Source organism: Eremomyces bilateralis, assembly GCF_010015585.1.
Source record: "Eremomyces bilateralis CBS 781.70 unplaced genomic scaffold P152scaffold_2, whole genome shotgun sequence".
NCBI classification, from domain to species: Eukaryota; Fungi; Ascomycota; class Dothideomycetes; order Eremomycetales; family Eremomycetaceae; genus Eremomyces; species Eremomyces bilateralis.
The window spans coordinates 1061846-1087657 of record NW_022985068.1 but is presented as its reverse complement, the minus strand read 5'-3'; the positions used below and the strand labels follow the sequence as shown (position 1 = coordinate 1087657).

At 53.5% G+C, this 25812-nt stretch overlaps 12 protein-coding genes across 12 annotated transcripts; 6 read left to right on the top strand and 6 right to left on the bottom strand.

Annotated features, from left to right (window-relative positions):
- Positions 1-20: 20 nt before the first annotated feature.
- Positions 21-2116, top strand: P152DRAFT_492571 (mitochondrial serine hydroxymethyltransferase; the record flags this gene model as incomplete). Its single annotated transcript, XM_033682185.1, has 5 exons — positions 21-158; positions 209-265; positions 318-411; positions 512-649; positions 710-2116. 5 exons carry the CDS (start codon positions 21-23, stop codon positions 1873-1875), a joined length of 1593 nt encoding a protein of 530 aa, XP_033538020.1. The 3' UTR covers positions 1876-2116.
- Positions 2117-2357: 241 nt separating this feature from the next.
- P152DRAFT_470416 (uncharacterized protein) lies at positions 2358-3309 on the top strand (the record flags this gene model as incomplete). Its single annotated transcript, XM_033680973.1, has 3 exons — positions 2358-3029; positions 3084-3211; positions 3273-3309. 3 exons carry the CDS (start codon positions 2358-2360, stop codon positions 3307-3309), a joined length of 837 nt encoding a protein of 278 aa, XP_033538019.1.
- Positions 3310-3368: 59 nt separating this feature from the next.
- P152DRAFT_428415 (leucine carboxyl methyltransferase) lies at positions 3369-4564 on the bottom strand (the record flags this gene model as incomplete). Its single annotated transcript, XM_033677328.1, has 2 exons — positions 4279-4564; positions 3369-4231 (listed from the first exon to the last, which is right to left on the bottom strand). The coding sequence occupies exons 1-2, from the start codon at positions 4535-4537 to the stop codon at positions 3369-3371; spliced, it is 1122 nt and encodes a 373-aa protein (XP_033538018.1). The 5' UTR covers positions 4538-4564.
- Positions 4565-4784: 220 nt separating this feature from the next.
- Positions 4785-5985, top strand: P152DRAFT_428413 (RPB5 subunit of DNA-directed RNA polymerase). The gene is made up of 3 exons (XM_033677327.1): positions 4785-5088; positions 5139-5221; positions 5276-5985. The coding sequence occupies exons 1-3, from the start codon at positions 5005-5007 to the stop codon at positions 5793-5795; spliced, it is 687 nt and encodes a 228-aa protein (XP_033538017.1). The 5' UTR covers positions 4785-5004; the 3' UTR covers positions 5796-5985.
- P152DRAFT_454654 (acetyl-CoA synthetase-like protein) lies at positions 5921-8071 on the bottom strand. The gene is made up of 5 exons (XM_033678628.1): positions 7886-8071; positions 7555-7815; positions 7173-7504; positions 7017-7119; positions 5921-6968 (listed from the first exon to the last, which is right to left on the bottom strand). The coding sequence occupies exons 1-5, from the start codon at positions 7920-7922 to the stop codon at positions 6031-6033; spliced, it is 1671 nt and encodes a 556-aa protein (XP_033538016.1). The 5' UTR covers positions 7923-8071; the 3' UTR covers positions 5921-6030.
- Positions 8072-10401: 2330 nt separating this feature from the next.
- P152DRAFT_446045 (uncharacterized protein) lies at positions 10402-10941 on the bottom strand (the record flags this gene model as incomplete). Its single annotated transcript, XM_033677895.1, has 3 exons — positions 10402-10620; positions 10654-10716; positions 10765-10941. The coding sequence occupies 3 exons, from the start codon at positions 10939-10941 to the stop codon at positions 10402-10404; spliced, it is 459 nt and encodes a 152-aa protein (XP_033538015.1).
- A 387-nt stretch (positions 10942-11328) lies between these two features.
- P152DRAFT_121429 (uncharacterized protein) lies at positions 11329-12455 on the bottom strand. Its single transcript, XM_033673708.1, has 5 exons — positions 11996-12455; positions 11866-11948; positions 11699-11780; positions 11460-11615; positions 11329-11374 (listed from the first exon to the last, which is right to left on the bottom strand). Exons 1-4 carry the CDS (start codon positions 12295-12297, stop codon positions 11558-11560), a joined length of 525 nt encoding a protein of 174 aa, XP_033538014.1. The 5' UTR covers positions 12298-12455; the 3' UTR covers positions 11329-11374; positions 11460-11557.
- A 1121-nt stretch (positions 12456-13576) lies between these two features.
- On the bottom strand, positions 13577-15431 carry P152DRAFT_389493 (vacuolar serine protease; the record flags this gene model as incomplete). The annotated part of the gene is made up of 3 exons (XM_033675987.1): positions 13577-13843; positions 13889-14830; positions 15054-15431. 3 exons carry the CDS (start codon positions 15429-15431, stop codon positions 13577-13579), a joined length of 1587 nt encoding a protein of 528 aa, XP_033538013.1.
- Positions 15432-16098: 667 nt separating this feature from the next.
- On the top strand, positions 16099-18439 carry P152DRAFT_454651 (ATP-dependent RNA helicase DBP9). The gene is made up of 2 exons (XM_033678627.1): positions 16099-16428; positions 16480-18439. Exons 1-2 carry the CDS (start codon positions 16167-16169, stop codon positions 18138-18140), a joined length of 1923 nt encoding a protein of 640 aa, XP_033538012.1. The 5' UTR covers positions 16099-16166; the 3' UTR covers positions 18141-18439.
- On the bottom strand, positions 18130-19289 carry P152DRAFT_454650 (uncharacterized protein). Its single transcript, XM_033678626.1, has 3 exons — positions 19181-19289; positions 18890-19128; positions 18130-18828 (listed from the first exon to the last, which is right to left on the bottom strand). The coding sequence occupies exons 1-3, from the start codon at positions 19218-19220 to the stop codon at positions 18367-18369; spliced, it is 741 nt and encodes a 246-aa protein (XP_033538011.1). The 5' UTR covers positions 19221-19289; the 3' UTR covers positions 18130-18366.
- Positions 19290-19714: 425 nt separating this feature from the next.
- P152DRAFT_371626 (DUF618-domain-containing protein) lies at positions 19715-20922 on the top strand (the record flags this gene model as incomplete). Its single annotated transcript, XM_033675523.1, has 4 exons — positions 19715-19812; positions 19893-19984; positions 20047-20105; positions 20158-20922. Coding segments are annotated over 4 exons (1014 nt in total), but the record flags the coding sequence as incomplete, so codon positions are not given.
- Positions 20923-21450: 528 nt separating this feature from the next.
- P152DRAFT_121281 (uncharacterized protein) lies at positions 21451-25033 on the top strand. The gene has a single exon (XM_033673707.1). It carries the CDS (start codon positions 21612-21614, stop codon positions 24813-24815), a length of 3204 nt encoding a protein of 1067 aa, XP_033538009.1. The 5' UTR covers positions 21451-21611; the 3' UTR covers positions 24816-25033.
- Positions 25034-25812: the final 779 nt, after the last annotated feature.

The window sequence follows — 25812 nt, the reverse complement described above, 5'->3', positions numbered from 1 at the left end:
ACCGAAAAGCCATTTCCGTCATGGCGTCGATTCGGACATGCGGTCGAGCTTCTCGCTCGTTGTTTTCCAGCCCACGATGCCGTCCAATTGCCTCGCAATGCGGCGTGATGCCGAGCTATCGTCGGGCGGGACATACATTCTCAGAGGGCCAGCAGAAGGTGAGGAGGATGCAAGCATTCGTGTGGGATGGGCACTTACGAATTGAAAGGTTCTCTCCGCGACATTACGAGAAGGCGATCCGGATGTTTTCGAAATCGTCCAGAAGGTATAGCTACTGGCGCTCGACTTCCGCCAGGCATGAGCTTACAGCTATCTAGGAGAGAGATAGACAAAAGCACTTCATCAACCTTATCCCGTCGGAAAATTTCACTTCACAAGCCGTGCTCGATGCTTTAGGAAGCGTAATGCAAAGTACGAAGGCCGTCTCCGTCTCCGGACGAAATCTTATGTTGAGCTCTCGCACGAGCAAGGAACCCTTCCAAGAAGCTTGGCTAACCCTGAATTTTTGTAGACAAATACTCAGAAGGCTATCCCGGGGCACGATACTATGGTGGCAATGAGTTTATCGATGAAGCCGAGAGGCTATGCCAGAGGAGAGCATTGGAGACTTTTGGCTTGAAGGAGGATGAATGGGGAGTTAACGTCCAGCGTAAGCAATTGGACACTGGACCGAAATGGCTACGATATATGCTGATTCCGTGAACCAAAGCGCTTTCCGGCTCACCGGCGAATCTCTACGCTTACTCTGCCCTGCTCGAGCCGCATGACCGGATAATGGGACTTGACCTTCCCCATGGTGGCCACCTTTCGCACGGCTATCAGATCCCTAGCAAGAAGATCTCGATGATCTCCAAGTACTTCGAGACCTTTCCCTACCGGCTGGATGAGTCCACGGGCCTGATCGACTACGATAAACTCGAGGAGAACGCCATGCTGTATCGACCCAAGATCATCATTGCTGGAACGAGCGCCTATTCTCGCCTGATTGATTATTCGCGCATGGCCGCAATCGCCGAGAAGGCCGGTGCTCTTCTCCTAGCTGACATGGCCCATATCTCAGGGTTGGTCGCGGCGGGTGTGGTTCCGTCTCCCTTCGCTCATTCCGCCGTCGTCACCACGACCACCCACAAGTCCCTCCGGGGTCCGCGAGGCGCCATGATCTTCTACAGGAAAGGCGTGAAGACGGAGGCCAAGGCCAGCAAATCTGGCAAGTCTTCGGAGCCGATCATGTGGGATCTGGAGTCGAAAATCAACGCCTCGGTCTTCCCTGGCCACCAGGGTGGTCCGCACAACCACACCATCACCGCCCTCGCTGTGGCATTAAAGCAAGCGCAGCTGCCAGAGTTCAAGACCTATCAAGAGCAAGTCCTTCGCAATGCCAAGTCGCTCGCTGACCGGCTGGGCGACTCGACGAAACAGGGAGGGTTAGGCTACGACATCGTGTCCGGCGGAACGGACAACCATCTCGTGCTCGTCGATCTCAAGAAAAAGGGCGTCGACGGCGCCCGGGTCGAACGCGTCCTCGAGCTCGTTGGCGTCGCCGCGAACAAGAACACGGTCCCAGGCGACAAGTCAGCCATGAAGCCGGGTGGTATCCGCATGGGGACCCCCGCGATGACGACCCGCGGGTTCGACGCCGACGACTTCGCGCGCGTGGCCGAGATCGTCGACCGCGCCGTCTCCATCACGCTGAAAGTGGACAAGTCTGCCAAGGAGGCGGCGGAGGCGCGGAACCGGAAGAACCCCGGCAGCGTCGCGGCGTTCAAGGAGTATTTGAAAGAGGGAGAGGAGATCCATGAGATTGTGCAGCTAAGGGAGGAGGTGAAGAGCTGGGTGGGCACGTTTGCGTTGGTGTGGGAAAAGCCGGGGAAATGAGCTTCAAGGGAATATGAGTGACGTTCAGAAGATCATGGCTTTGGAACGATGCGATAGGAATGAAATCGGGTGGCGACGGCCCGTTCGGGGATGTCGGCGGTTAATTTCAACAAGGCGGCTGACATGATGTAGGAGTCACGGTTCATGGATCTGGGACGTTGGAGATCAAAGGTCAGGTTTGTATATATGCTTTTAAGACTTCACTCTTTCACGTCGCTGAACCGTGAATGAAGAACTGCAAACGTTCCTGAAACTTCTGCATCATGCGCCCTCTGTGAGTACCGAATGATGGAGTTGTTCATTTATTTAAACCCGTTAAAGTCCCGATCGCCAGTCTAACAGTCCGTCAAGTTGCTTGCATCGTTCCTTCGCCATTCACCTTGCCCAACGATTTCCATTCCCGACACAACACACCTCCACGCCATTCCTAAATTTTGGTTCCAGCTCCCTCACTTTCACTTCGCCACTCCACCGTCAGGACAATGCTTGGGCATCTGATGAACGCCGGAACATGGCTCTATATCATCCTCTCCTTGATCCAAGCCGCCGATGCTCAAGTCGTCATCTACACGGCCACCTACACGCTGGTGACCACCCTCACCACGATCACCACCGCCCCGCCCCCCGTCTTCCGCACCGATGAGTTCGGGAGCCTGATCCTCAGCCGCTCCGGACCAACATGCACGCAGGTCGCCGTCACCACCTACCCTGCCTCCGAAGAAGAAGCCGTTTTTAGTGCACACGATGCGGGAGATCTCAAGCGACGGAGTATCTCGAGCGTCACGGTGGATGGGGAGCCGGTTGCCACTGATATGATGGTCCTCTACGACATGTCGTGTTGGTGGGACGACGAGGATACAGGGAGGGCGACGACAACAAAGACCGCGCTCGGGGTCACGATGGGGGCGGAAGTCGCGCGACCACCCGGGCCGGGTCGATCCAGCGCGAATACGCTTGTTAACCCGATTAGGGCAGCTAAGAGGTGGTTGGTCGACCCCGTCGTTGCATTATACCGGCAGGAATCGGTAAAGGAATACAACAGCATGTATGTCGGCAAGGTGCCGGCACATGGATTCGGCAAGAGGGATTCCGACAACGAAACGGAAACGGAACGGGAGTCGAATACGTACTTGGGCTTGGATTTCTCGGACGAGGTACTCTCAGGGTGCGAAACGCTGGTCCGACGATAGCTAACGGTCAACCGAAAGAGCATACCTTGGGATCGCATCACGATCGTACTGCTATTCTACGACTTCGTGCTGTTCATCGTCTTTCTGCTTGGTCTCCTGGTTGGCCTACTGGATAGATACTTGAACTTCAGGAGGAACGGTACCTGGTTGGTGCTCTCTATTATTACCCTCAAAGGCTGCCAGTCATACTGACAAGCATTCAAACAGGAACGGGAATTGGGAGGAGGATCGATGGATGGACTGAGCCGAAGACATGTGAGAATTAATGTCATGACTGATGAGGGAAATGATTGGGATCAATATTCATTTGTCGTTCTGAAATGGAAGATTACCCCAGCTGCGCAAGAATGCGTCGTGATCATTATCCGCCGATCTCCAACCCCATGCGACACAGTAATGCTGCGCCAGGAGGTTCCACTCCTCCACTTCATCCATCATCTCCAGTGCCGCGACTCTCTCCTTCTCGCCCTCGTCCACCCATCGCTCCCACAAGAACTTAATATCCGCCGCACTTTGGCCACCGTTGAACCCTGCCTCTTCGAGCCGTGCCCGCTGAGATGCCAGCGATGGGAATACAGTGAGAGTAGGCATGCTGATGCCACGGTTCTCAAGGTTTGTAATCATGGTGCGACCGAAAGCGTCATCCGGACGGATCGGCTCATATAAAACCAGAGAAATGGGAGTAGGTGGAGGGATCAGATGCTGACTGAAGGTGGTGATGATAGAGGAGACTTCGGAAGGTTGCAGGTAGACAAGACAGCACTCGGAGAGAAGAAGAGTGGGACAATCTCGGGAAAGGTTGGGAAGGGAGGGCGCATCTGAAGGGTTTATGAACTGTCTAAGATCAACGGCATGGAGATTATAGCCTTGTGAAGTGATCGTCCCTTCGTGGACATCTATACGAACGGTGGTGGCGTTGTCCCTGTGCGATGTGATGGCACTTAGCAAGGACTGTTTCTTCTGGATGGCAGAGACCTTTGGCAGGGTGTTCTCCTTGAAGTCCAGTTCATGGTAGACCAGATTGAGAGAGGGGTCGGAAAAGATTAAGCGGAAATAACGAGTGTCAGAGCCAGCCCCAAGAGAAATGATTTGCTTCTTCTGGTCAGGAGAGACTTTTACAAATGATTGGACAAGTCGGTCAATTGCCATAGATCGAACATAGGTCCCTGATGAATAATCAGCTTATATTACGGACTATTCCTCGGGACTTTACTACCTCGATTTATAATAGGGAACCGCTTCGGCGGCTCCTCATCCACGAACGCATGCGCGAATCGATCTTCCAAGTACCCGATCTTCACGGCACTCAGTCGAGACAGGAGCGCATCCTGATCGGTCCGCTGAATAACCCGATCTTTCGTGAGGCCACGACTTCCAGTGGAACTACCTCCTCGTCCCCGTCCGCGACCGCGAGCGCCACTCGAGCCCGACTTGAGCGAATCAAGGAGGTTTGGAAGCTTCGGAGACGCCATATTAGGTGGAGGAGTGGGTGGAGCCAACGGGGACAGTCTTTTGAGAGAAAGACTCAGGAGATGTTCGAAGGTTGCTCATGGTACTTGTAAATCTCTTGTTGAATTAAGACATTAGGGGATGGAATTTTAGAACATTACAGCCAACTTTGGTTATCCACACATATCAACATCCTCAACATCGACTTTGCTTGTGAATGATATTGGAGCAACGACGCGCATTGATTGGCTGAGGAAACCAGGTATGGACCCCGTTTCACGTGACCAGAAATTCTTCAACAGTCGTCGCGATAGTCGCGAAAGTCAAATTGAAGTTAGACTCCGACAGCATCAACTTACCTAGTAACTTGCTATAACCAGTGGGAGTTTGACAATAACGAATAAGCCTTCAATAATCCTGTCCGTCATCCTCGTCTACCCAGACAGAGCATAAGAACCGGATCCTATCGTTTCATCCAGCGGCTTTCATCATGGACGACTCAGGCGAAGGAAGCAAAGATCTGGTGAAGATGTGGCGTATATACAAGACCGTCAAGGAATTGTGTCGCGACAGGGTAGGTGATTGAATATCTTTGGTAGCATAGGAAAACGCTAAACGGTTCAGGGTTACGAAGTCACGGACGAAGAAATCGAAATCTCTCTCGATGATTTTCGCGCCCAGTACGGCGACCCATTAGGCTTCGCGGAGTGCGTCCATCCCTCTCCCAAAAGCATTGCTCTTGCTTACTAACCGTATCACAGCCGTGGTCGCATGCGATTCCACCTCAAACCCAGCGCAGAGATGCTCCAACTCTACATGCCCCCGCCGAAGAAGGACCAACAAGTCGAGCCGCAGATCGGCAACGTGTACGTGGAATTCAACAACGACGAGAACCTGGGGATCAAGCAAATGCGGCAGTTCGCGCACACCATCACGGAGAACAACTTCTACACAGGAATTCTGGTGCATGGCGTCGACATGACACCGTCGGCGCGGAAGCTGATCCCCACGGTGCTGCCGCACATCATCGAGCTGTTCAAGGAGACAGATCTGCTCGTGAACATCACGAAGCATGAGCTGGTGCCGAAGCATATCCTGCTGAGCCGGGAGGAGAAGGCGAAGTTGTTGGAGCGGTATCGGTTGAAGGAGAGCCAGCTGCCGAGAATGCAGGTGAACGATCCAGTGGCGAGGTATATGGGGCTGAGGAGAGGGCAGGTCGTCAAGATCATCAGGAGGAGTGAGACGGCCGGGCGATATGCTAGCTATCGGTGGGTGATTTGAGGCGGACGTTGGATCATTCCTACCACTGGCGTTTATGGGGCTCAAAAAGGCCGAACTGGGGCATGGCGATTAGACAACTAGTCTTGCGCGAGGCGTTTTGATGTTTGGGTATTAGCGAGCATCTGACCATGTACCGAATATGAACTATTGAAATATTGACTTTCGTAAGGAGCTGCTAGGAAAGGGGATTGTAATCCAAGGTTTGGTTCCTATGATTCGTACAAGATCGTGTCCATTACAATCTAGCCTTCTCGTCTTTGACCACCAAGCCCCTGTCGCCCGCATCTCTCAGCACTCTCCGCAAGATCTTCCCACTGGCGCTCTTCGGAATCTCATCGGTGAACTCGACCACCTTGACTTGCTTATACCGGACCTTGTTGTCCTTGACATATTTCATCAACTCCAGAGCCAGCTCCCGTGACGGCTTCACGCCCGGCTTAGGCACCACGAACGCCTTCGGCAGCTCGCCAGCATAGTCGTCGCGGATTCCAAGCACGGCAACGTCCTCGACCTTCTCATGGCCGAGCAACAGATCCTCGAGCTCGGCCGGCGCAACGCCGATTCCCTTCACTTTGATCATTTCCTTGATGCGGTCCAGGATCGTAATGATCCCTTCCTCGTTGATGGCGCCCTGGTCGCCGGTGTGCAACCAGCCATCCGCGTCGAAGGTTTCGGCCGTGGCATTGGGGTTGTCTAGATATCCCATGACCACCTGCGGGCCTCGAGCGAGGATCTCTCCCGGTTCGTTGTAGGTGGCTTCGGTTCCGTCCTCCTTGATGATCTTAACCTCGGTGTTGGCGACGATGGTTCCGACGGTGTGCGCGTACTTGTAGTCGTAGAGCTCCGGGGGATGGGCTGTGATGCACGAGCAACTTTCGGTCATGCCGTAGCCTTGCTTGAAGCCTGTTCCCGGGAACTTCTTCGCCAGTTGTTGGATGATCTCTTCACTGAGCGGCGCTGCGCCGGAGGAGAAGCGGGTCAGGTGTCTCAGATCGTACTTGTCCACGATAGGATCTCGAACCATGCGGATGAGGATAGGTGGAACTAGCAAAAGCTCCTTTAAGTGGTATTCGACGACAGTATCGAGCATGGCTTCCATTGTGAACGTTGGGCACATAATGACTTCTGCGTTCAATAGCACTGGAAGATGAAGGCCATGAACGAGACCAGTGACTAACACGATTAGCTTGAACTCTTATATCTGAAATAACTGAATCTTACTGTGGAAGAGCGGTAATATGGCAAGAGATTTCTTTTGATCCACTGGTGTTATCTGTTGTATTTGCGTACATTGTCCGATGACGTTCTGGTGCGCAATCATAACCTACTTTAATCAGTACTACTCCAGACACACATCCTTGGATAGCTGTGACTTACAGCTTTTGGCAATCCCGTAGTCCCAGAACTGAAGCTCAAGAATGCGCACACATCCTTGTTCTCCTTTCCGGCTGGGATTTTGAACGCAGGAGTTTGCCCATTCTCGCCATAACTCTTGCCGATTGCGATCAAGTCATGTATGGTTGAGTATCCATCCAGATTCCCCTCAAGGAGGAAGATGTGAGACTTCGGGATGCCAGCGTTCTTAGCGGCAGCTACGGCTACCTCCATCGATGACGGAGCAGTCATGAGGAACTTGGCTTGCCCAATTTTCAGCGCGTACGACATCTCCTCTACATTATAAGCCGGAGATGCACCAGAGACTTTGGCTCCTGCAACCTAGTCAGTGGCAGTCTACATTGGTGAGAGCCTGGAAGCGTACCTGCGCGGACCGCGCCATGCATTGCAACCGGGTACCAGACGTTGTTCTGGCTGAACAACGCAACGGTATTCCCTTCTTGTAACCCATACTTCTTAACCAAGGCGGTTGATACGTAGGTCGAGTAATCCTTCACCTCCTGCCATGATACACGCTCTTTTGTGACCGCATTCTGATATCCGGCTTGCTCGAACGCAGGATACCGGAATATTGGAGAATACTCGGAATCGAACAACCAGTCCCACGTCGTGAGATCCGTCGGGACTACACAAGAGACATGGTTAGTCTATATGAGCTGTAGGGGACGACAATAATCTCTGCAGGCTTCATGTACCATGGACTTCCGGCTGTTTTGACTTGAATATGACCATTTTGGTATGCAATTGAAGCGAACAGATTCACAAATTTAAGAACAAATACTTGGTCAAACGGACTCAACGGAACAGAGACAAGTAGAGGAAGAAAAAAGAAATCAATCTACGAAGTTACTCAGGCACTTACCTCCATCTGCACGACGATCCGTTCGCTAATCCGACGCGGCATCCCTCGGTCATGCCGGGAAATGCTTGAAGATAGTATGCGGGGGATGGGGGGATGGGGGGATGGCGGATGGGGAAACCGCTAATAATTCTTTAGCAGATCGGATCTCCACAACAACGACAACCCCACTCCACGGATTATGGAATCAAATCCTTGAGGCTGGTCTTATCGTTCTCCCCAGATGTGGATATTAATGACCGGATTGGTTCCGGTATCGCCTCTCAGTTCGCTAGAGCAATTCTACAAACCTCCAATCATAAATGAGTTGGTCCATGACTTCACCGTTTTGTCTCGGCAAGTTCATGGGAAGCACTTCTTTCTGATGTGATTGTCTATACCAATGCAGGTCCTGAAGACGTTAGGGAACGACAAACATATCTCTATCTCGGTAGATTTGAAATAGGTGGCGTGCGAATGGTTCGCGAGTCCCATCAATAAGAGCTAGTCGATGTAATCTGTACATCCCATCGCCTAGTATGGTATATATTGTAAATATATCTTTCCCACTCGACACTCGTCATATCTCTTAGGAAGCATACCCCATCTCCTGTACATTCACCCAATCCCTCTTCGACATCTTACCGCCAGCCGGAGACAATCGCGATGGCTCCAACTCGTGAGAGCGATTCCTACGATGACAATAAAGGCCTTGTCATCGCCCGAGCGGTAGCAGGAATGCCGAATTGCCATGCTCGTGAGACCTAGAATATACATGACCATCGAGACAACCGTGTCTCTTCGCCGATCACGACGACTGACCAGTTTGCCATTTAAGATTTCGTTGGACAAGGCCATCGACCCGGGACTCGACCCGTCTCGGCATGGGCAAGACTTGGAGCGACAGTGCATTCGCATCTCCAAGGGCTTGGCCGGGAGAAACGGTTCCTAAATATACTTGCTTGTCTCGCATTATTCCGTCTGCGTCTCTTGCTCTTCTGTTTATAAATGATTCAAAGTCTCCCCAGAAAATACATTTGCGCCTTCTGTTGCGATGAGTTCGTCTATCCAATCCCTGGGAGATATATACTTGTGTCTTTAAGTGGCTACAATGAGCTCCGGCGGGATAGCCTTGAGACGCGGCAGGATATGCGGAAGTTGGTCCCGCCTTGTCCTATCGCGGAAACGAGGTACCTACGGCACTGAGGGAGATCGTACCGGATGCCGTACTGATTGATCGCATCGTCGAGAATGGCAATGCATGTGGGCAGCTCTCCAGATTTTCTAGTTTTATATACAAGTAACAACCCTTCTCTGTAATCGGAACCCATCATCCTGTCAAAATTCTAGAGGTATTTTGAAAAAGGCACCCGGACATGTCTGATTGGGCCGACCAGAGAACGCCATACTGACCGACCGAGGGAACAACATCCTTTTTTGGTCTTGATGCTGTGCTTGTGCGTTGAGGAACTACCACTCGCCTTCGAATCGACCGGTTGCGGTGGTGCCGTCGTAGCTGAGGTTATTGTCCAAGCGAATGCGGCTCGCGTTGTCACCATCGTCGCTCATCTCGCCGTCGGTGCACGTCTCAGAAGAGCGAAGTGAGTTTGGAATAGGAAACCGTGGAGGTGAAAATGAAGTTCAAAGTGAACTTGCTTCGTTCGGATACAGGATAAGAGCTAGGAAAAAAGGTTATATCTGCTCTTGTTGTCGCGACCGTGGCCTTGCTTTTATTGGAGTCAGTCAATTGCAAGCTCTGGAGCCAAGAGAGGTTCCTTACTCGGTGGCATGCGCGATAGGCCGCCGCAGATCGTGGAGACTGTCCAAGGGGTCTAGACGGGTTTCCTCCCAGCGACGGGTCGAATCGCGTGAAAGCGTCTCTCGTCGATATCGAAAATATCCTCCTCGCCACCTTCACAGCCGGACCCTCATCATCCATGATTAGTCTCTTTTCCCTTTAATGTTGGTATCGAATTTCTTCCCATCCAGTTTCTATTTTGCTAATTGTAGCGCATCGGCGACTTCCCATGCGACTAGTTAGCTAGAACCATCCCAATAGTGAAAATTGGTCAGCTTCGTCCAGTCCAGCTCGGCCGCACGACTGAACGCATCCTGGGCGAGTCGGGCCTCAAATATGGGTCGAGGGAATGCGTTAGCAATTCGAAGGTTTCGGAAAGAGGGGAGATGAAAATGTAGAGGGCATGAAGGGTGTCGCAGCTAGCTTCTTCGACATCTTCGCAACTGGACCTTTTCCTCCAGAAAGCCGCTATCGCTGGATGCGATTCTCTTCGAATCATCCAGAACTGGGTGGTATAGCTCGCGACCTTCACGTCAGTGGATGAACGGGACTCGTTCGAGGGGACGGGATTGTTCCTAAGCAGCTGCTATCGAAGATTTCGAGTTCTTCACATGAGGATAGCGTATACCTCCACAAACTCCCTTCCCAGTCGACTTATCCCCGCGCCACAAAGAACCTGATCTCAAGCATTCTTGGCGACTCTCCACACTTTGAACCCGATGAATCCCCCGCCCATGCGAGGTCCAGATTGATTCAACGGAAGTAGCCAGACTCATGTTCCAGGCATGGTCAGCCTGTAACTGAAATGCGTTGACAAGCCAACTCACGATGTTCGGACATGCCATGAATAGGAGGCTATAAATGTCAAATCTGTTCATCCGGCTCCTATGCTAGGCATGGTCAGCATAGAACCGAAATGAATTGACAAGTCTGCTCACCGAGTTCTTATACTGCATGGTTAGGAGGCTATGATTGTCCAATCCACCCACCATATCCATATACGCCACGACTAGGAGGCCATAACAATCATCATGCGAGATGAGTGCCCTTCTCTCCATGGCCGTGTAGCGTGACAGGCCCCAGCAGCTGTCAGATTGGTCATGCTCCTTGGTCATGGCATCATCGAACTTCCATTTTGTCAGTCCTCTGCCAGCAGTCGCACACCGATGTGGGTGAACTTGCCATTGGGAGAAAACGCTTTTGGATTGAAGGCAAATTGTATCATTTTATACGTTTGAGAGGGCAAGCTGAAGTGCAAAAAGATCTCACGACGAGGTTTGTCATCATAACGACAAACAAGTATGGATATACCTGCAGAACGACAAACGAGAACACACTACTGGGGCAACAAACGCCTCCGCAACTGATACATCGGGGTCACTTAAATTTCAGGAGTCAGATCAAAGGGGATTCTAAATTCAGATTCCGCTATGAAGGATTTCTACATATACCAGTGAAGAGATGTGAGAGATCAACTGGAGCGCAGGTGCTTCCCAAAACTCACCATGTGCTGAAACCACTGAAACCAGGAACCCCACCCCAAAATTCCTCACAATGCAAAGTCAGTATTCTGCAAGAAAGTGGAATACTAGCAGTGTCAGTAGAAAAGGTAGAGGAGATGGAGGATACTCACCTTTGAAAATTCATCAAGTTCAAAATTCATCGAGATCGAGGGCAGGCTTCACTGCTGCTGGAGGGCAAGGAACATAGGCAATAAGAAAATTTCAGAACTTACCGGGAGGGTGGGTGAGGAGGAGGAGGATGGAAATGAGGACAGCGGCGACGAGGTCTATATGATAAGCCAAACAAACGAATGAAGTCAGTCATGTCCAACGCATTTTGAGGAATGAAGAGGGGACAAAAGTCACTCACCGAGGATCATGGGCTGACCCAAAGGCCAGTCCTTTATCGGCTAGGGAGACGAATCTCCCCTTGCAGTGGGTTTTCCGAGGCTCTGTTGCGCATCACACGATCAGCAAATGTTACAAGAATGAGATTTCATTACAGTGGAAGGAGAAGGGGAAGGGGAAGTGACTTACCCTGATGGGCACCTATATCGTACAAAGATTTGGGAAAGACTGGACGAGCACACGGGCCCCCGGCAGCGCGAGGACGGACGGGTCTTTGTTGTAGAAGTCAGCACCACAGTTCATCAAGCACTATACATACCGTGAGAGAGGAGTAGATCTAGCAGCAGCGAGCATGAATAAACAGAATAAAGAAGAGGGGGGGCGATGATGGGTTTCGGTTGGAAGTCGAATGAATTTCGGACTTTGTGGGTGGGCGAGGAGAGTGAGAGGAGAAGAGAAAGTGGTGAGAAGGAAGTTAAGGGTTGTTTTTAGACAAGGGAGGGGGTCATATTTATAGGGTCCCGGTTGCGTGTTAGGCAATGATTTACAACACATAGGAACCTTGAGGAAGCCACATGATGTTGCCCGGTTAGCCGCGGGCGCCAAAGTCGCTATAGCCATTCACTAGAGGAAGTTGAGGGGGGTAGGAGGGGTTGAGGACCCGGGTGAGGGGCCAGAGTACCCGCATGCTATACGATGGCCGAGCATGGCATGGCGGAGGGGCGGGGGATGGGAGGGACAGTCGAAACGGGATTCCGGGTGCTGAGGATACACCTCGTGGAGGAGGACTTCTCCACTAGCATCCGGGAAATATGAGAGAAGGAGACAGCATATCATCCACAAGCCGGCAATGGGACTGGGAGGGTCACTTGATCGGTACGGGGAGATCTACTGGAGGGTAGATTCCGGCCCAGTGGAACCAGTCCCCTTGGGACAGAATGAACCGTGTTAGATACGGAAATGAAAGGCATGAGCAGACCTCTACGTATGAGTCTATAGGTAGGACCTTGCCACGACCTCAAGGAACCCCCAGGCGAAAACTGGGGACATCGGAAAGCAAATCTGCAATGGGAAGACAGCCAGACCTCATTGGGAATGACATGGTAGCAAATACAGGTGTCTGCCGCATTGGATCGCACTGATCGGACTGAAAAACAAGATCTGAAGTGGCGGTGAAGATACGGACAATAGCAGCATTGGCTCAAGAATTCGCATAGGTTGGATGGAGGTTAAAATAAGTTTGCATCTGTGTGACGGGTGGATGGAAGTAAGTCGGGGGCGATGCGTTGAGGGTGGCATGTGGGTGAAGGATGAATATTCAGGACGGCGGATTGAAGCGGTTTTTAGGTATGGGGAACGAAGGAGTCAAACTCACTGACACGCTCTTGGAATTGGATGGTTGGTTGCATGAATGATGAGATATGCGGATCAAAAGGACCTTGGTTTGACCATACCCCAAAGTTTTGTCTAAGATACTAGATGTTAACCAAAGTGCCTTGATTTAGTGGGCAAGTGGCCCAAGTAGACAAGAACTGGAAGTCCCTAGAAAATCACCAGCATAAAGAGCAAGCAAGCATACATGTTTCAAGAAGCCATAGTTGTATTGCGATGATATACGAAACCCAAGACTCCCAAAAAGACTCCCAACATGGAAAGGAAATGGCGATCCCCATGATCCTCATGACCGACACCTGCACTCCCTCCCGAAGCCTGTGGCCTCATACGCCACACACGCACTTTGATCAAGTGTTATTCATATGGAATACCGCCGATTGGTACGCTGTGCTTGGTGACAATTGTCCAGCAAATGGTATCTAGATCTCATCGATGTCGCTCCACACGGAACCAAGCCCGATTGACGATCCGACACCGATGTACGGCACATGCTAGTAATTTCACCTTAATGCGAGCTGAAGATCTCCCTCAGCTCCTCCTCGACGAGTCCCTCGATCTTCTCACCCAGCTTCTCGAACCGGTCGGCGAGCCCAGTGACGCCGGAGGAGACGCGGTGACCGAGAAGATCGAGGTATTCGTCGGCCTCGGCATTGAGGCCGTGGGAGGGGGGGAGGGAGCCCACGGTGGGTAGGGACGCGGTGCGGGCGTCGTAGCCGCCGCCGTCGATGATGTCGGAGTAGTTGGAGGCACCGCCGCCGTTCCAGGCGAGGATCTAGGAGGGTTAGACGGTTATGGGATGGGGGAAGGGGGTACTTACGTTTTTGGTGTCGCTGGGGACATCGTCGAGGACACCTTCGGTGGCGATAGAGATGAGGTTAGCTTTCATCTGCTTGGGGGTGATCGCCGCGACGGCATAGCCGGAGTCGCTGCTGGGCTGCAGAGACAGTAGGTAGGCGAGGAGACCGGCGATGTGAGGAGACGCCATGGAGGTGCCGGAGATGGTGTTGACGGCGTACTTGCTGCCGATCCAGGTGGAGAGGATGTTGAGGCCGGGAGCGAAGATGTCGTTGCACTTGCCGTAGTTGGAGAAGTACGCACGCTCGTCGGCGAGGGTGGAGGCACCGACAGTGACGGCCAGCTTGGCGGCAGCGGGGGAGTAGTTGCAGGAGTCGGCATTGTCATTTCCGGCGGCGACGGCGAAATGGATGCCGGCCTCGACGGCGGCGTTGACGGCCATGTCGAGAGTGGGGGACTTGCCACCGCCCAAGCTCATGTTGGCGGCGGAGCCCTTCCAGCCCTTCTTCTTGCCATCCTTCGCGGCCTTGAGTTGCTTGAGGTGCTGCTCGGCAGCGAACTCAACACCCTTGACCACGTCGGACATGCTGCCGGAGCCGTTGGAACGAAGCACCTTGATGGCGTAGACGTTGGCACTCTTGGCAACGCCGTATTTCTTGCCGGCGACGGTACCGGAGCAATGAGTTCCGTGACCATTGCCATCGCGGTCGTCATCACCGGAAGGAATGGTCTTGCCCCAGTGTGCACGACCCTCAAAGTCGACGTGGTCGACGTTGGTGCCGGTGTCAATGACATAGACATCGACGCCCTCACCACCGTTCTTGGTGTAGAGGTACTTGTTGAAGTTCCCAAAGCCTAAGCTGTCACGGTGGGAGATACGAGCGAGACCCCACGGAGCGTTCTTCTCGATCTCCGGCTGGGTCTCCATGGTGTGGACGGTCGAGTCTTTCTCGACATATTCGACCTGTACAACATCGGATCAGCACATGTTTACCAAGTCTATTACTGGTGTAATTCCATGTCCGGTTCTTGATTGCGTGACTGCCTTGGCGGAGCTTATCGGACTTAGGTGGCGAAGCTCGGCTTCCCCGCCATACGCATGCAAGACTACCAGGAGAGTAACAACATGAAACGAGCAGATAGGGATATCGAAACACGGAGACGTTGTGGAAGCACGAGTTACTCACATCCGGATGCCGTCTGACTTGTTCGATCACCTCATCGTCGAAATGACCCGAGTACCCGAGCAAGCTGCCGGGGATGTTATACGTGTGCTTCAAGCCCTCAAACACCTCGTCAACGATGGGCAACTGGGACCGTTTCCTCAGTTCCATGCGAGTGGACTCGCCCTTGGTATGAATTCCTTGAACCCAAGACTGGTGTGCCTGGATATGCTCCTCCTTGACGTGCTTCTTGAAGACGACCATGTAGGAGTTCGGGATCTCCTGGGAATGAACGGATGAGATCACGGGAGCGGCATCTTTGTGGATGGTGCCGATCTCGACGTTAACGATGGGCGAAGCCGCAGCGAGGAGGGGAAGGAGGAGGTGGAGAGCGACCTTCATAGTGCTGGTGGTGGTAGCGACCACGCAAGCTGAGCGACGGAGCTCGGGATGAGACCGCAGGGGGTCCTATACGAACGAAAGTGACAAAGAGAAGGTGACAAAGAGGTTGGATAGAAGATAGGCAAGCGTTAAAGAAGAAAGGAAGATGGAACTCGAGGAAGAGAAGTCGAGTTAAGTAGATGACGGGGAGTTTAGTGTCGATAGTGATGGCGAAGTAGCAGAGAGAGTACGGGGAAGGCAGGTGATGACTGCACTGACGAAGCAACGGACCAAGGAAGTGGAGCTTATCGGGAGGCGGAGTTGGAGGGGGAGAGGATCCCTTGGTGGCCTTTGCTGTCCATTGCTGTCCATCGCATCAATCGGTGGTTGGTTGCCGCCATTTCGACAGCTGACAGATCGACCTTGGTGCCTAATGGCCTGAAATCCACGGGATTCCCCGCCCTTAGCGCTCCGCTGCAGCCTTGCCTGAGACTCTGAGTTGCTGGTACAACGAAGGTACCGTGACTCCCGACAGTGGCCCCGTGACTAGGAGGAATCACGTGCTAATTGCAAGGATAGTTGATGCCTGAAAAAGATACTGCCTGCTGGAGGACTTGACACCTAAGGCATGAAGTAGAAGACCCCGAAATCTTGGCGCATATCCTATCCATCTGAAATTTCGTTTTGGTTGTAATGCTCTTCTACACCAGAATTATACAACCACCCCACTGTGAGATATCGAGTTCCAAAGCAATCATGAAGCGGAAGCTCAACGAACAAGACGTCCCGGAGGTGATCGCCGAGGAGATCCCGGCCGAAGCACAATCCGATCTCGAGTCAGAAGAGAAAGTTGCAACCGAAATCGTCCAAGCCTCCACGCCTGCTCCGCCTGCATCGTGGGATTCGTTTAACTTCGATTCCCGACTATTGAAGGGCATTGCTCATGAGAAATACGCCAGCCCGACTTCGATCCAGGCGACCGCAATTCCACTCGCTTTACAGAGCCGAGACATCCTAGGTACCCTACTCCTTGCCCGCATGTGTCTGTCCGGATGCTAACAATCTCCAGCACGATCCAAAACCGGTTCGGGAAAAACGGCCGCATACGTCCTTCCCATTCTCCAATCCATCCTGGCCCGAAAACAGTCGTCGACCTCATCCACCGCGTCGAAATGCACCGCCGCACTGATCCTGGTTCCCACGAGAGAACTGGCATCCCAAGTGACGAAGTGCATTTTGGCGCTGTCCTCTTTCTGCTCGCAGTCTCTCCGCGTGGAGAACATCGCACGAAAGGAAGATGATAAGGTGCAACGCGCTCGTCTGGCGGCCTTGCCAGATATCGTCGTCTCCACCCCAGGGCGGGCGGTGGTGCATATCAATAGCTCGGCGTTGTCGCTCAGCGAAGTGAAGCACCTGGTTATTGACGAGGCGGATTTGATCCTATCGTATGATTATGGCGCCGATCTGGAGACGATTTCCAAAACCCTTCCTACCGACGTCCAAACCTTCTTGATGAGCGCCACGCTCCACACGGAGGTCGAGAGCCTGAAGGGACTGTTCTGCAAGAACGCGGCACCGGCCATCTTGGACCTGGAGGAGCAAGAGAAAGACGATGAGGACAAGGTGCAGCAGTACGTGGTGAAGTCCGCCGAGGACGAGAAGTTTTTGCTGGCCTACGCCATCTACAAACTGAAGCTCCTCAAGGGCAAGTCCATCATCTTCGTGGGCGACATCGATCGCTGTTACCGTCTGAAGCTCTTCTTTGAGCAGGTGGGGATCAAGAGCTGCATTTTGAACTCGGAACTGCCGGTCAACTCCCGGATCCACGTCGTCGAAGAGTTCAACAAGGGTGTGTACGACATCATCATCGCGGCCGATGAGAACGAGGTGATCGGAAACGAAGGGAGGAAGAAGCAGAAGGGCAAGGAAGACGATGAAGAGGCTGAGACTGAAACCAACGGCGACGCCGAGCAGAAATCAGAGCCTGCAGAGGGTGAGAAACCCACCGAAGCCCGCCCGTCGAAGAAGCGAAAGAGCAAGCATCCGTCCGACAAGGAATACGGTGTGTCCCGCGGCATCGACTTCAAGCACGTCGCCTGCGTCCTGAACTTCGACCTGCCCAGCACCTCCAAATCCTACACCCACCGCATCGGCCGCACCGGGCGCGCCAACCAAACCGGCATGGCCCTCAGCTTCGTGGTCCCGAAAGAACACTTCCGCAAGACAAAAGCTCTCTCGTTCGCCGGGTGCGAGAACGACGAGGCGGTCCTGGAAAAAATCACCGCCAGCCAGGAGAAAAAGGGCAAGACGGTCTCCCCCTACCAGTTCGACATGGCGGCGCTCTCGGGGTTCCGCTACCGGCTGCAGGACGCGATCCGGTCGGTCACCAGCACGGCGATCCGAGAGGCGCGACTGCGCGAGCTGCGGACGGAGATCGTGAAGTCAGAAAAGCTGAAGCGGCATTTCGAGGAGAATCCGGAGGAGCTGCGGCAGCTGAGGCATGATGGGGAGTTGCGGCCGGCGAAGGTGCAGGCGCATCTGCGGCACGTGCCGGAGTATTTGCTGCCGAAGGGGATGAATCGGGGGCAGGGGGCGGATGTTGGGTTTGTGGGGTTGCGGAAGCCGGAGTCGGAGCTGAGGAGGAGTAAGAGGGTTGGGAGGAGGGGCCCGAAGAAGGCGGCGGGTGCGCGAGGGAGGACAAGTAATCCATTGCAGACATTCAAGCGGTAGCCATATACATTGTAGCAAGCGGTCTGAGGCCCAATTTAAACACTATCTTTTTCGATTCCCGTCGGTAAAATCCACACATGCACCGGTTCGCCTCGACACGTCGGTGATATACAAAGGTGACGAAATACATTACAATCAGCCCTTGATCGCTCCATTGCCATGTCTCTCCGGCTCATATCACACATATCCCTCTCGCTCCCCTTCGAACCCCGTCCGCTCTCCGAATTTAATACCCACTCGCCCCCGGCGCCTTCTCATCCTTCCTCAAACTTACCAACAACTCCCGAAACCTCTCCTTCCCACTTCCCCCCGCTCCCCCTACCGTTCCCTTCCCACTCAAATCCACTAACTTCGCAATCCGCTCCCAACTCGTCCCCCCCGCCGCCGTATCCTCCCGTCCCTCCAAGAACTCCTCCGCCTCCCGCCGCGTCTGCGCCAAGCCCTTCTCCTTCTTCGTGTTGTAGTTTTCGTAGAACTCGTCGATCGACACCTGCGCGTCGCGGACGGTCGTGGCTTTGCGGTCCGAGGAGATCGCGTCGCGTTTGGCGATTTGGGCGTCGCGGGTCTCGCGCCACGTGCGGATCACCTCGGGCTCGGGCTCGTCGGTGAAGGTGCTAGTGCTCACGGCGGGGGCGCCGGGGAGGAAGGGGGCGGTGGTGCCGGTGATTGTGCCGCCAGGGGCCATGTGCTGAGACGGGCGGTTAGTGACCTTCAGCGGACAACATAGGGCGGTATTGGGGGTAGCATACCTCGTTGGTGGTGTCAATGGCAGGAAAGCTGTTCTCGAAGCCAGACATGTCGTCCGCGACGACGCCGGTGGGAAAGGCGTGGTCGCCGCCGCCGAGGAGGTCGTCGTCGCCGGCGTCTTCGACGGTGGCGATGTTGTCGTTTGTAGATGCGAACTGATCGGCATCATCACCGAGGGCGGCGCGTTCGCGGTCCAGGAAGTTCGACGCTGACGAGTCCGCGGGAGCAACGCCGATCGGAGCTGGTCCTGCAGTCAGTATACGGGACAGGGTCGGTTGGGGAGTGTGACATACCGGAATCGAGGTCCTCTAGCGAGGGAAATCGGTCAGCCATGGTGGAATTTAATAGCGTTGGACCAGAAGCGGGAGGATGGGGTTCAAGAGGTTGATGACTAGTTTAGAGGAATCTGGAGGTTCGATTGTTACAACAGAATGATTGCACTGATGGCAGAGTGGTGTGAAGTGTCCAAGTGTTAGTTGAGTGTTGGTTTGATGCTTCTATGAGAGTTCCATAGCAATTGGAGATGCGGCTCCAGGAGTGACCAGAACAGCGCTAGTCGAAAGGGGCTTAGCCTCATGGCTCCGCTTAAAGTGTTTGACGGAAGCTCTAGTCCCTGGAACTTCATGTTGGATTTCATTTCACAGGATCAAAACATTCAGTCATTCATATCGCTTTGAAAGGCCATTGCACGTTGTTGAGCTCATCAGAGGGAAGCAGCAGACAGATCTGGGATTACCTAGAGAACGGAGGAAGTGGACAGCGTGATAAGGAGGACCGAATATCTCGTAGATCCCATCTTGTGATCCGTCTTCTCCAAGTGCGATCCGATGGCGTACACCGATGATGCCGTTAAGGCTAAGCTCTCCGCTCTAAATGAGACGCAGGAGGGCATCGTCACCGTCGCGCAGTGGATTATGTTCCATAGGTATGCCTATGTCGATATTCGCGACCCCATGTGGTGTCAAACTCGTAGAAGCAAATTACTAACATCGTGGTGACTTGCAGACGCCATGCCGACAGGACCGCCCAGTTGTGGTCCCAGAGGCTATCCGAGTCGACGTCGAGCAAGAGGTTGAATCTTATATACCTCGCAAACGGTACGGTTCTTCCCGGTGTTGGGACAACAGCTCGAGAACCAGTCAACTAACGAATGCTACAGAAGTTATCCAACAATCGAAGGCGCGCAAGAAAAACGAATTTGTCCTGGCGTTCGCTCCGGTAGGTTTGAGCATCTGACCTGTTATTCGACCCAGCTAACACGCTCTGACAGATCCTCGGCGATGCGGTCGCCAATGCCTACAAAAGTGCCACGAACGACATACGACAGAAGATCCGGCGCGTGATCGAGGTCTGGAGAAGCCGGGCGATATTCGACCCGCCCGTACAAGACGCGATCGAAGCGAAAGTGGACGACATCGACAAATCGCAAGGCCCGGCACGAAAACAAGGACTCGGCGGCTCGCTCCTTTCATCGTCCAGCGGTGGTGTGCCGCCAGAACTGCAGCCGTTGGTGACATTGCACAACGTCCTCACCAAGGCCGACTCTAGCGCCAAACCCGCCCTGACCAACTCTGAAGCCGAATTCGAAAAGCTGACGGATCCGTCCGCTCTGGTGCCAACACCTCCCGTCCACGCTGCACGGCTGAGTTCGCTACTGAAGACGCTCGCAACCGCCGAGGGCGCCGTCAGCGCGAGCATCAAGGCACGCAAGGCGCTCGTCGAAGGCCTGGAGAAGATCGTTGAGGCGAATAATGCCGCCCTTGCGAGCGAGGAGGTGCGGAAATTCGAACTCCAGGGCCGAAAGGAGCAGATCGAAGCAAAGAAGCGCGAGGTGGAAGACAGTATCATGCGGGGGTTGAACGCAGAGAATCCGACCGACCTTGACGCGCTGGCCCCGGGCGTCGACGAGCCGCGGAGACCGAAGTACGAATCCATCACGCCGCCACCGGTCGAATCTCTCACGCCAACGGGGACTCCGCCGCCGATGCCGTTTGGAGGATCCAACGGAACGGGAAATCACACGCAGCAGAACGATGCCGATTCTGCCCCTGACGTTCAGATCGCGCAACATCTGGGACAGACCCGACCTATCTCGGCCGTCACCGGCGATTTCGTACATGACGCGAGCGCCTCCGCTACGAAGAAGCGGAGAGTGGGGAGCGGAGACTGGAAAGAGGAAGAGGTCACGGCGTTCGCTGATGGAGGCGTCATGGATGGGCTAGATGATGATGTCGCGGAGATGTTGGGGAGAGATTAGGGAGACGCTGTTTCGCACTATTATACTTCCAGTCAATTCTTCTGTTTCCGGAAATTCGATGACTAGCGTCCCTGTCAGCCTTGCGAGTGTTTCTTGCCCCTAGCGTCTTGACATCAACGATTTTCCTCTGGCAGTTCCCGAGCATTGCCAGTATCTTCAAAAGCGAATCGATTCTGTTCTCACGGCAGCTGTACACATATTCTTCCTATCGACATGGATTTTATAGCCTCTCGTTCCTTTACATTCTACTGCCATTGGCAGGTGTTTTAGATTCGCGACTTCCCTTTCATGATCTCACTCGCCACTTCGGCGAAATCGCCCTTTCCTTGTTCTGGAACCGGGTGTCATATCGCGGTCAATATCTGATGAAGCAACAAGAACCTCTTCTCATCATGACTTTTACTACTCATGAAACAAAGACCTACCAGTAGTTTCTAGAGCATGATTCTGATCATCTCAACTCTCATATGCCTTGTAATCTACATACTTCAATGCTCGCTCGATCATCCAGCGACGCCGGCGCGCGACTCCGACGTGCGAAGTCCACTCCATCCACTCGCCGGAGCTTCCAGGACTCCCTAATACAGTCGAAGTATGAGGATCCCGAATCACGACAACAGCATGCACTCGCAGCCGCTACCCGGGCCTTCGAGCGAGCGCAGGTGACCGAACGAGACACGTATACGCCTCGAGCCGATGTGGGTAAGAAGCGGACCCCGCAAAGACTTACCTTGATGGAGCGGCAGCGGGAAATGCAAATGCGCCGGCAGACCGTCAAGAAGCACGATCGGAGGCCGCTCGAGTTGAAGTCGTGGCAGTCGGCGAATCCCTCTCTCGCAGCGTCGAATCGACGTGATCGTGATGGGTACACTTGCGATGGCGTTGGTGCGCGTTCGTCGCCCATTATCGCCAAGTCGTTGTCCCGGACACGGAGCTTACTGTCACGAATGAGTCGCGCGGATTTAGAGAGTGAATCTCGAGCGAGCAACGTCACTGCCGCACTACGGCGATCGAAGTCCCTTTCGAACGCGAAGGGATGCAGTGTCTATGGCAGTCAGACAGAGGACCATTCAAAAGTCACCGCACCTCGCGCCGATAACTCGCAAAACAATTCGACTGAAGCCGCCGTCGAAGGCGCTGTTGTTTCTGATGAGTTCGACGCTCATGAAGCAAATATCTCCCCAGAAAGCGAGGAATACTCCAATTTCATTGGCGCGAACGATGTCAGCCCCAGTGCCGAGAACCACACGGAATCTTGGTGGGCTGAGGAGACTCGACGGCGCCAACGTGTGGAGCAAACCCCTAACTCTTCTGGAGCCTATCAAGCGGCCGATATGCCGGATGCTTTGGAACAGCAGCAGTCCCAATGCACCCCAAGCAATATCACGTTCTCACCCGCCTCCCCAGCAACAGGTTTTGGTTCGGAAGCCGCATCGTCTTCCCTCTTTCATTCCAAGGGCAAACGACTGTCAATGACATCTACCTTGAAGTCGAAAATGAAACAGCTTTTTCGTAGAACTTCTCTGATGTCGATCGCGTCTTCTCCACCGACCCACCTACCTATCCAACAAGCTACAGCGTCACGCACATATTTCGGAGACTTCGTGCAGACCACTACATTCGGCGGCTCCCCTGTGTCTGGGCACGGAACGGGGTCGCTTTCTGACATCGTATCGCCCGCCGTCGATGCCGCCAGCCGTCGGACCTCAAGGCAACCGAGCGAGACTTCCTTTACATGGCAGACTGCTTGTCCGAGTTCCCCGTCAGTTCATCGGAAGCTTTCATCAACTTCGAGCGAGTTATCCAACACTGGAGAAAAATCGCGGGTGACTTCCTGGGCGGATTCGACTTATACTGCAATCCCCACTGACAACTTGGGTGGCCGCGATGCGCCATTCCACTCGGGCATGCATGGGCCACTGTCCGTGATCCCCGAATCTCATCCACCAAGCCAACCATCTCAGTTAGGACGAAGTCTTTACAACACGTTGATGTCATTGACAAAGCACAAGGAGGCCAAGCGCCAGAACCAACAGCAACCCCCTGCTCCGGAAACACATCCAGAGTGCGGCCAAGAAGGCTGCGCCTACGGCTCTCTCGGAATCGCGCATGAGCATGTCAGGAGGATCTCCTATGATGGAAAGGAGGAGGATGTGGTTCTACCCAGCCAGAAGTCTAGGAATTGCCAGTCACAGGATGCATCTTTGGCCTCAAGGTCGAGCCAAGTGACCATTCGCGCCGTCCCTCCTGAGCTTGCGATGAATTTCTCAACGGCATCTCTAGAAGGCCTGTATCCTAATGACGAGCAGGGTGACCTAGGATTAGGCTATGCCAAAGTTACCCCGGAGACAGATGTCAATGCGGACTCCAAACTGGATGACGCGCTTGGTGAGGAACTCTCGACTAGTCGTCAAGTTGGTGGAGCGCCTCAGCAAGCAGATCTTCCTACGACCAGCCTGATTGCATCCCGCGTTGAGAGGAACCGAAACAGATGGCAGGCTCCATTGGAAGAGGACCGCAGCTTCTTCTTTCCGCGAACCTCTCATGGAAATTTCCGCTCGAGCGTGGAATGCCAGCTTGACCGAATCATTGAAGCGAATCCACCGCCTTCCATGGCCGCGCAGGAAGTGTCCCTGGATTTGAGGAATACGGTGATGTCTCCAAGCGTCTACTCTCAAGACGGGAGGGACACTCCCTTGGGAGATGGGGATTCGGGAACTGCAGTAATCATGGAGAGTAGCCCAGTGAAGTCATTTGCTCTCAGCTCCAGGACATCACCGCATAGGCGGACTCCTACTGAAGGTAGCCGGGACTGGAAAGCATGGTTGTCCAAGGAAGTGGCCGACCTGGGCTCTAGCCCGAACGAAGGACTCTCGGTCGAAGAGTGGGAGCGATACTCCCTGCCACCACGCGGAGCAGGTCACCGTCGGGAGCATGCTGAAATTGTTGAAGAGGAGCCAACCATTCTTGACGACATCACTTCGGGGGCTGAGACGCCAACAGACACGACTCAAGATGAGAAGCAAGTCAGCAACTGGGAGTCCATCATTCGTGTCGAACGAATTCGGCCCCGGTTGCAGGAGCGATCTGCGAGCCGGACAAACGAAGGCTCTCCAATGTTCGAGGCCGGACGGAATAATGGTGAACGAAGCTCCAATTCTCCTCGGATTCCCTCTCGGAGCCAGACGCCGATGCTCACCGACCGCAGGACAGATACGAGGATCTTTTCCGGACGAGATAAGGAGAATGCACCTCCCAATCGGCACCTCGCGCTTCCTCAAGCTGTGCCCGGCGTCAGACGTCCAATGTCACTTCAGGCCCTTCGACCTCGGACTACGTCCAACGTATACGAGGAAGATGAGACACTAACACGGATCCGCGCGGGACCATACGCATCTGCATTGTCGCCCAAAGACGACAACGACTCACCGCACAGCGGACGCAATGGAGCGAACTCTCCGGCGCATACGCCGAGTTGGATGGAGCGGACTAAGACCCCGAGCCGTCTTGGAAAGGAAAATCAGCGGCGCGCGCCCATTTCGTCGCCTCCCCTCGCGGAATCATCCACCCCGTCGACTGGTGGGCAGCGACTCGCGGAGAGGTTTTTGAATGAGCGGCGGGATAAGACGGGGGAGTCGAAGTGGAAGAGCGAGAGCCCTATCTTTCTTTGATGTGTCTACTAGGGAGAAGAACGAGGATGCGCTTGGATGCGCTTGGATGCCCCGGTGTTCGGAATGCTTGATGACTGCCTCCGGGCATGAAAGGGCTTGCACCTGCGAAGGCGAATAGGCACCCATTGGATGCGACGAGGAGATATTGTTGAATCCAGGTGTATTATAAATCACTTTAGCGTAGTTACCCTATTCGATATTCATAGTTATGATTTTGGGTCTGAAGGAATTAAGTGTCGTGGCTGATTACCATAAGATATCGCACGTAATCCCATCCCTGCGGCTCATGGCATCTCATAATTTACCTGGAATCGAATTTATAATTGATGCACGACGGGATGTACGAGCTTAGTGCCCTTCCGATTTTCCATCAACGACACATGCGTGATTCGCTTTATCGTTGTCCCCTTTCTGCAAGAATTTCGGAATCGGTTCCGTCGGTGTCCCCACAACGGAAATCCACCCCCTATTTTGCGTGCGTTTCAGTGCACACCAGTCGGTATTGACATCGCAACTGTCAAACAGACGCACCGCCGAACTACGATCTGAACCCTTTCAATTCCCAAGCCACCTTGAATGGGCAAGCCGGTGACTTCTTCGGACCGCCCTGCTTCCATGGATCCTGAGTATGTGATCGGTATTACCCCGTCCGTACAAGTATTAACCAATCACTATGACGTCAATTTGTATATCAATGGCCCAGGCCAATATTTGGTTCCTCAACTCCATTACAAATGAACGGAAATGTCGGTCGGTGTAATGGTGTTTAGACCATTGATATGTAATCACCATTGTATAGAATTGGGGTTGCTAGACATGTACTAAGTAGACAAATGTCTGCACACACCCCCGAAAATCACCAAATCTAATCGCTATACACCGTATCTTGAGATACGCTGCAAAACACATACAAATGCAAATTCAGTCTACTTTTTTGATTTCTTAATTGGGAAATATCTAATATTTCGTATGCCACCCTTTTGCCTTGATTACCGCC

Coding starts and splice junctions, on each gene's coding strand:
- P152DRAFT_428413 (XM_033677327.1), top strand. CDS start 5,005: ATGGACGACTCAGGCGAAGGAAGCAAAGATCTGGTGAAGATGTGGCGT. Junction 5,089..5,138: donor AGGAATTGTGTCGCGACAGG/GTAGGTGATTGA, acceptor TAAACGGTTCAG/GGTTACGAAGTCACGGACGA. Junction 5,222..5,275: donor GACCCATTAGGCTTCGCGGA/GTGCGTCCATCC, acceptor ACCGTATCACAG/CCGTGGTCGCATGCGATTCC.
- P152DRAFT_454654 (XM_033678628.1), bottom strand. CDS start 7,922: ATGGTCATATTCAAGTCAAAACAGCCGGAAGTCCATG. Junction 7,816..7,885: donor AAAACAGCCGGAAGTCCATG/GTACATGAAGCC, acceptor TCTCTTGTGTAG/TCCCGACGGATCTCACGACG. Junction 7,120..7,172: donor CTACGGGATTGCCAAAAGCT/GTAAGTCACAGC, acceptor TGATTAAAGTAG/GTTATGATTGCGCACCAGAA.
- P152DRAFT_121429 (XM_033673708.1), bottom strand. CDS start 12,297: ATGGCTATAGCGACTTTGGCGCCCGCGGCTAACCGGGCAACATCATGT. Junction 11,949..11,995: donor AGATCTACTCCTCTCTCACG/GTATGTATAGTG, acceptor TCTACAACAAAG/ACCCGTCCGTCCTCGCGCTG. Junction 11,781..11,865: donor CGATATAGGTGCCCATCAGG/GTAAGTCACTTC, acceptor GATGCGCAACAG/AGCCTCGGAAAACCCACTGC.
- P152DRAFT_454651 (XM_033678627.1), top strand. CDS start 16,167: ATGAAGCGGAAGCTCAACGAACAAGACGTCCCGGAGGTGATCGCCGAG. Junction 16,429..16,479: donor ACAGAGCCGAGACATCCTAG/GTACCCTACTCC, acceptor AACAATCTCCAG/CACGATCCAAAACCGGTTCG.
- P152DRAFT_454650 (XM_033678626.1), bottom strand. CDS start 19,220: ATGGCTGACCGATTTCCCTCGCTAGAGGACCTCGATTCCG. Junction 19,129..19,180: donor GCTAGAGGACCTCGATTCCG/GTATGTCACACT, acceptor CTGCAGGACCAG/CTCCGATCGGCGTTGCTCCC. Junction 18,829..18,889: donor CCATTGACACCACCAACGAG/GTATGCTACCCC, acceptor CGCCCGTCTCAG/CACATGGCCCCTGGCGGCAC.
- P152DRAFT_121281 (XM_033673707.1), top strand. CDS start 21,612: ATGCCTTGTAATCTACATACTTCAATGCTCGCTCGATCATCCAGCGAC.